The sequence below is a fragment of the Camelina sativa genome, chromosome 13, assembly GCF_030686135.1.
Source record: "Camelina sativa cultivar CO46 ecotype springtype chromosome 13, ASM3068613v1".
Lineage (NCBI taxonomy): Eukaryota > Viridiplantae > Streptophyta > Magnoliopsida > Brassicales > Brassicaceae > Camelina > Camelina sativa.
In genome coordinates, this window is record NC_141892.1 from 11,924,520 (window position 1) to 11,932,071 (window position 7,552).

At 33.9% G+C, this 7,552-nt stretch overlaps 1 protein-coding gene across 2 annotated transcripts; it reads right to left on the reverse strand.

Annotated features, from left to right (window-relative positions):
- Positions 1–1,413: 1,413 nt before the first annotated feature.
- On the reverse strand, positions 1,414–5,185 carry LOC104736590 (indole-3-pyruvate monooxygenase YUCCA6-like). Of its 2 annotated transcripts, XM_010456607.3 has the most exons (5): positions 3,850–5,119; positions 2,441–2,689; positions 2,216–2,338; positions 1,923–2,099; positions 1,563–1,743 (listed from the first exon to the last, which is right to left on the reverse strand). In XM_010456607.3, the coding sequence occupies exons 1-5, from the start codon at positions 4,552–4,554 to the stop codon at positions 1,678–1,680; spliced, it is 1,320 nt and encodes a 439-aa protein (XP_010454909.2). In that variant the 5' UTR covers positions 4,555–5,119; the 3' UTR covers positions 1,563–1,677. The 2 variants fall into 2 exon arrangements, with proteins under 2 accessions (XP_010454908.2, XP_010454909.2); XM_010456606.3 differs by having other exon boundaries at positions 1,414–2,099; positions 3,850–5,185.
- Between the last annotated feature and the right edge of the window lie 2,367 nt (positions 5,186–7,552).

Below are 7,552 nucleotides of genomic sequence, written 5' to 3' on the forward strand. Positions count from 1 at the left end.
TGAACACAATGCTCACATTCAGTCTACATGTACCCACATATTGGACCACGGTATCAACCATGCAAATGATACTTTCTAAATGTTATAAATTTGACACGCCCATTTTGGAGAGGGATATATGAACAGCGGCTTCATTCATGATACAAAATTTGTAACATCCATTGGATGAACCCCACTAATATTTGTTTGATCAGCATCATCTTATCTTGCTTCGTCAAGATGTTGGGGCAAAGGAAGCTACACCTCGTCAATATATGTGTCTTAATTGATTTTTTTTAGTACAATGTTAATTTATTCTTCCGTACAATCTTCAAACAATTCAAGTGAAACATATTTCATACCAGTTTCTTGACAAGTTTAAATCGTATTCTGAACAACAATTTATGAATCTCTTTGTTGGCCAACCAAAATATTAGGTATTTTCTAGTAGTCTTTTTCATATTCCACACTTCACTAATAATTTTTGTTCTGATTTTCTCGATAGAGAATTCACCAATATTTGTTACCACAATATCCTGTTCCTATTCGTATAAAACATCAATGTACGAAATCAAAATTTCAGGTGGCTCACACGAGGAGGAAACACAAAATTTCATGGAGACATGTAATGAGAGTCTCCATCTACTGACAATTCTAGAACATTAGTTTTTCCATCTAAAACCAATGCCTGTGTTTGAGAAGCAAAAAAAAGACTTGAATGCTCTCTACAAGGCTATCTATCTATGCATCCTTTAAATGTAGAGTGGCCTTAAAATACAAATGCCTTAGCTCTTTCGTTACATATAATAATATCTATGACATCTTCTTCAGCGAGAGACTACTAAAAATATCGATCGTGGACGAGCTTCCCATTAACAATTAATAAATTGTGGTGAACTTTTATTCTCTTTAATTGTGGTTGAATATAATTTACAGGTAGAATGTTGCTAAAACAATGTTTTTTAGACGGAAGTACTTATAACAGGTTATACCAATTTTTGGCAGAGTATTAATACGGCCAAGGTAAAAAACAACCTGATTATGAGATCCACAATGGAATCTAAAATGGACGTACGATATTATATATATATATATATATATATATATATATATATATATCTGACTAGAGAGATCTAGTATAGATTTCGAAATAGCCAAATTAATTAACAAAAATATGACAAGAAAAAAAATCATGTGGAGGCCGTACATCTAGCAATAATTGGAAAAAAACGGTCAGCAGAATTATAAATGTGCAGGTCTTAATTTCTGACGAATGTACAAGCAGTGGTCCTAATTTATATGACACTTCTACTAGGGAATGAAATCATTTCGACAAGGAAATTTCATTGACACACTCATTGGTAGGACACGTATAATCAATTATACTTATGTCCGTTAAAAATAAGAGTTTAGTTCGAAGTTAAAAGTTAAAAAAGTTAAAACAAATATTACGTATATAACAAACAAAAACCTCACCACAATACTCTGCCAAAAAAAAAAATTGAACGAAAACAGGGAAGAAAAACAAAGAGCATACCTAACTAGGAAAAACTAAAAAAAAAAAAAGAAAATACAAAAAAGAAAAGAGAAAAGAATAAAATTTTAGAAAACATAGAAAGAAGGTATAGAAAGATTTACAAAGTGGGTTATAAGCATGCAAAGAGAAGAGGGTCCCCTCTCCTTTGGGGCAGATGATCATCAATTCCCACCACAATCACTCTCACTAAATTTCCTTTTCATTCTTTTCCCCAATTTGCATCGCAGCTGGAGATAAGTCTTTAATTTACATCACCTCTCCTCCTCCTCCAGTTCTCCTTTTAAACCAAACCATCAGTTTCCGATCGCTACCGGCAGTTTGGCAAGTTATGTTTTCTTGATTAGAAAACCGATCTTAATCTTCTCAACTGTCTATAGTCTATAGGGTTTGATCATATTTTCTTGACTTGCTCGTCTTGTTTCCAACACTTGTCTATGTCTTCAGCTATTCTCTTTGCGTCCATTGATGCTCCAGAAATCCCACGTTTTGTGAATCCCACCGCGTATAGCCCACATTCCCCTCTCCATCCCTCTGGGAACTCTTGTATTGGAAATCCATCTTTCTTAGAAAACATTTTATTCTCCTGAAATATTATTTGTTTTGCAAAGCCCATTTAATACAATGGATAGATTTCTAGTCTTATATAAGAAAATAACAATAAATATGTGTTAACCAGTATTACTATCATTTATTGACTACCTTTAGCCAAGAGGGTACGTTGCTTTTGTAGCCAGTTGCCAATATTATGGCGTCAAATCTCCCCGTTATACCGTCATCGAACTCAACTTCATGTCGCTTTAACCTTCTTATCCCGGAACACACCTTTTTACCATTATAACAAAATCAACATCAATATCAGTAAAACAGGTCTTAAGCATGCATGTATATGTATCATATTTGATTAGATATAACCGTATACCGTACCTTGATATCTCCGGTTTTGATTTTGGCGAGTGTGCCGACGTCGAGAACCGGAGTTTTGCCGGAGATATTTTTGAGTTCAAGTGGGCCTAACTTAGGCCGGTTAAGACCTAACAGGGTTGTATCCCCGAGGATGAACCGGGAAACAACCAAGAGGAAACGGTCAACGAGCCGGATGGGCAGCCATTTGAGTAAGAACATGGACAGCCCAAAAGTCGAAGTACCCAACATCTCTCGTGGTAGGACGTGCACCTTCACCAGTTAAAAAAATATAAAAATAAACTCCAATTAGCAAAATACTGCAACTTTATAATTCGGATGAGAAAATCATAACTATAAAATAATTTTAAGAGATTGTATATTTTTTTTTGGATGAGAATGTTTGCGCGTGCTCGTTACAATCCCAATAAAGTTGTTGTTCTCATAGTATTTTTCTTTGAAAATGTTATAAAAAGGATATTATGTATTAAAGAAATTAGGTAAACCTCTTTTTTCATATAAAAAACTATATTAACAAATTGTTGGAACTTGAAGTCACAGGAGCCTAAAAGAGAGAATAAATTCTTAAATTAGGATAATACCAGCCTTTGTATTTTCCCGTAAATTTTTCGAATTTTCTAAACAGATTAAATAATAAGAATATCAATCTGAAAAGCAAAAGAAATATGATACTACTTTTTTTTCTTTCAAAAAAGTAATATAAACACACAAAATAGGAAACAAAGTTGTAAATGATTTCAGAGAAATCATAATAAAGAAAAGATAGTTAAATGTCCAAAGAAAAAAATATTTCTTAAAAATATTAGTTTATGCTTTAGACACCATTTGTATAAAATTTGGTTTGTTTTAAAAAATACTTATAATAATAAAAAAATCTTATAACTGATAGTAGTAAAAATAAGAAATAAGATGCATAGTAAGGGTAAAGAAACTTACAACTATTTTTTCTTCAAAATCATGTGTTCATTTAAGCAAATACTATTTTTCTATCATATTTTAGAAAAACTTTTTTTTCTTCTAAATCTCGTTTAACTATAGAACATAGAAAACATATATATTGGTGGAACAGAAATTAGTACAATCTAGACTATTATATTGATATCGGATAATACTTACAGAAATGCACACATAATCCTAGAAAATGAAAAAAAAAATATCTAGAAAACAAAAAGAAAATTTTATTAATAAAGTAGGTAATATCTTGAGTTAAGAAACATAAAAAACAGTTAATATCAGAAGAAGATCAACTTGAATGAAAAAGCTTTTCAAGATTTTGTTTTTTAGCATAGGAGAAGAACTCCTTAAAACATGAAGGAGCCAAAATATCGAAAACGCATACGAAAAAGGTTAATTTAATCTCCAAAATACTTTCTCTTTTAAAAAATCAAGAAAAAAAAAAAAAAAAAACTCACAGCGTCTCTGACAACGAGAGAAGGCTGAGCACCGAAGTTGCATAGATCCAAACAAACCTCCATACCGGAGTTTCCACATCCGACAACAAGAACACGTTTTCCGGCGAAATCTCCACCGGTCTTGTAATGACTCGTGTGCTTAACTACCCCGGTGGCGGCAAACTTGTCCATCCCTTCAAACCTCGGCACCACTGGCTCCGCATTCTCCCCCGTCGCCGCTACTAACCACCGGCAAACATACTCCGTCGTGCCTTCTTCTCCCACGCTCGTCACGCGCCACATCCCAAGGTTTTTATCAAACTCAGCCGACTCAACCGTCTGGTTGAACTCGGGCTTTATGTCAAAACTCCGAGCGTAGTCCTCAAGGTACTCGATGAACTGTTGCTTCGTCGGGTAGGTTGGGAAATCGGCCGGAAAGGGTATTATCGGAAGTTCACAGAACTGTTTAGGGAGGTGGAGGTGAAGACGGTCGTAGGTCTTGAGCTGCCATAGTGATGCTATACAGTTTGATCTCTCGAGTAGTACGGACGTGATTCCTCTCTCCTTTAAACACGCGGCCGTGGCTAGCCCCGACGGTCCAGCGCCTACGATCACCGGTCCGGTGACGACGCAGATACGACGTGGTGACGTCTTGCCTCGGTGGTGGCTAGACAAGTAATCATGTGCTAGTTTACCTTCAATCTCTCTCTTCCAACAGAAATCCATCAAGAAAATAACTTCTCTTTGTTTCTCTCTCTTGGCTTTTATATATATATAGAGAGAGACTTCTTGGTGTTTGTTTGTGTTTTGTAATGTGTATTAATAAAGTACGTATTGATTAAGAGAATACGAGAAGGGTTTGTAGTAAAGAAGTGGTGGTGGTGGTGTTGAGACTAATTAAGAGCAAAGGACAGATAGAACAATTTGACATTGATGGCATGGAGTAAGTTAAGTTAAAAGAACACACAAAAAAAACAAAGAGAAAGAGATGGTAAAAACTTTTTTTTGTTTAGTGAAAGGTATTTATAATGGGTTTTGAAGAGAGAAAATATTCTCCAAATATCGGAATCAAAGAGGTTAGGGTTCGGATTGAATCTGCTGAAAAAGAGGGAGAAAGAGAGAGAGATCTTATCCAAATGAGAAGAATGAGTAAAGAGAGAGTGAGAGATAAGCGTTGTGTGTTGTGTTTTGATGAGAGTAGAAACCGGAGGAGGATGATCAGAGAACTACGGGTCTCTTAAATCGCCATTCAAACTTATAGGAGAGAGAGATTGTTAGTTGTGATGTGACTATCTCTTATGTGTGATTGATTATGTGTTCATTTATATGATGAGTATGTGTATATGTGTGCTTAGTTGGAAAAAAAAAAGCTTAAATAGGGTGTTTATATATTTAATGGACTTCTCTTTTTAGATTGCCCACCTGTGAGATTTTTGGTGTTCCACTATATAACTTTTGACTCTTTCTTTACCTTATGGAAATCTCAAAGATTGATGTAAGTAATCTTTTGATTGTCTTATGCTCAACCAATGGGTGAACAAATTATATGATTATGTTTTTAGTTGATATAATATTTAATATATATTTTTGTTTACTACATCATTTCAGCATTATATACATTAATTACTTTTCAAAATATTTTACATATCACTATTTATATAATATGATGAACTTAGGAATTCCTCAGTAGAAAATTAGTCCACAACATTTGCAAATACAGCAATCTGTTCATCATGCAGTTACTAAGAATTTTTGAAGTATATGCATTCAAGAAATTAAGATATAAAAAGAAACTAAACTATCAAAAGTTCGAAACATTAAATGGTATTCATAATTTTCAGTAACCCTTCTAATACTGTAAAACATTATAAGCATTATTTATATTTCTTCATCCTCCTTTTTTAATTATTAAACTAAATTGATGATAAAAGTGTAATAAATTAAATAAAAATACTGTAAACTTATGTCTAAATTGTTAAGATCCCACCAGGACAATTCAAAAGTACTAACATTTATATATAAGAGATATGAGCTAATTTTCCTACCAAAAAAAAGAGATATGAGCTAATTTACTAACTAATTGGTTTTGAGTTATAGCTCCTAAATTTTAAAATGGCATCAAAACATTGTTTATTAACCCGTATAGGAAGGCCTAAAAAGGTTTATTGTAATGTCTTGACTCCCATTTTTTACTCGACTCTATATCCAATATCAGTTCCTCGGTCGATTTTCTTTAGTGGATTTCACGTTTTACGTTTTCTCGATAGGTCTCCGAGCTCGTCCATATCCAATGACCAATTTGCTATGTACGAAAAGTTTTAAAAACTTATTACCGTTCCTACAAATCACTATATGATTTTTCTCCGTGTTTTTTTCTCACTCGCACAGTTGCGACAGTCACTTCCTAAAAGTCACCTCACCTCTCATGAGACTACTCCAACATAACCACGCTTAACTGTGGAGTTCACTCATGACCCTTGACCAAAAAGATAGCTGCACTTTGGTGACATACATGTGAAAATCAATTCTTTTAAACCTCTTCGCAAGTCCCTGAGACCTATATGTCATAATTCATCCCCACTAATAGATCGCAACATCCTTGTTGAGCACCAAGATCGTCACCCATACGGTGTGAGTCCACTCGACTCCACACTCGTCTGGGTTCAGCTCTGATACCACTTGTAACGCACTGACCGCCACCTCTTAATGGGCTCATGTCCTCTCACTAGGTCTGTGAGCCCATACATATCCTACGTTTTAAAAGACTTGTTACCATCCCAATAAATCACCACATGATCTTTCTCTGTGTTTGTCCTCACTCGTACAGTTTCGATAATCACTTCCCGGAAAATCACCCATCCTAAGACTACTACAGCATAAGCATGCTTAGCTGTGGAGTTCTCTCAGGACCATTGACTGAAAAGGTAAGTGCACTTTGGTAGCATAGCTGGCCAAATCAATCTTTTAAACCTCTTTGCGAGTCTCTAAAACCGAAGTGTCACATTTATTAATGGTCTAGAGTGAAATTCTGTTTAAAATGAATTGTTAAGAGTAATTGTCAAAGTTTGAAAGAACAAACCACTAGCATATATATACTCTCTATGTATTAAAAAATGGGTTTTTAGGATTTTCACATAAATTAAGAAAAATATTTAATGTTTTGATAAAAATGTATTATATATTTATAGTATCTCATTTATCAAATCTATAAACCAATAGTAATTTATTAAAATTTTAAATTATTATTTAATAATTTCAAAATTTGCAATTTTTTAGTATTAATTGATAAAAATTTACAGAAATTAATCTTTGTGTACAAAAATATCCTTAAAAAAATCATCTTTTGTGATACGGAAAGAGTAATAGACATGAGTCAATCCACTTATTATTAATTAGTTTGAATTGGAAGCCATAAATCTAGCATAAACATATGTTATTTTGGGTAATAATTGCTTCTAATGAAAATTAATATTTTCCATCAGGAGCTTTGCGAGTTAGAAGACCTATATTGTGACATTTCAATTTTGCTTGCTACTAATTCAAGTAAAGGAAACTAATATTAGCCCTGGGCAAATAATCCGAAACCGAACAATCCGAACCAAACCGATCCGAAAAACCGGTTTGAATCGATTTTGGTTTCTTTGTGAAAACCGATCAGTTTTACATTAATTGTGATTCGATTTTCGGTTTTAAACCAATCCGAACCGAAATCCGATCGGTTATC

Excerpts from the sequence above, each read along its gene's own strand:
- LOC104736590 (XM_010456607.3), bottom strand. The coding sequence starts at position 4,554 with ATGGATTTCTGTTGGAAGAGAGAGATTGAAGGTAAACTAGCACATGAT. Across the intron at positions 2,690-3,849 it reads CTCTCGTTGTCAGAGACGCT|GTGCACGTCCTACCACGAGA; the intron begins GTGAGTTTTTTT and ends TAACTGGTGAAG. Across the intron at positions 2,339-2,440 it reads TCAAAACCGGAGATATCAAG|GTGTGTTCCGGGATAAGAAG; the intron begins GTACGGTATACG and ends AATGGTAAAAAG.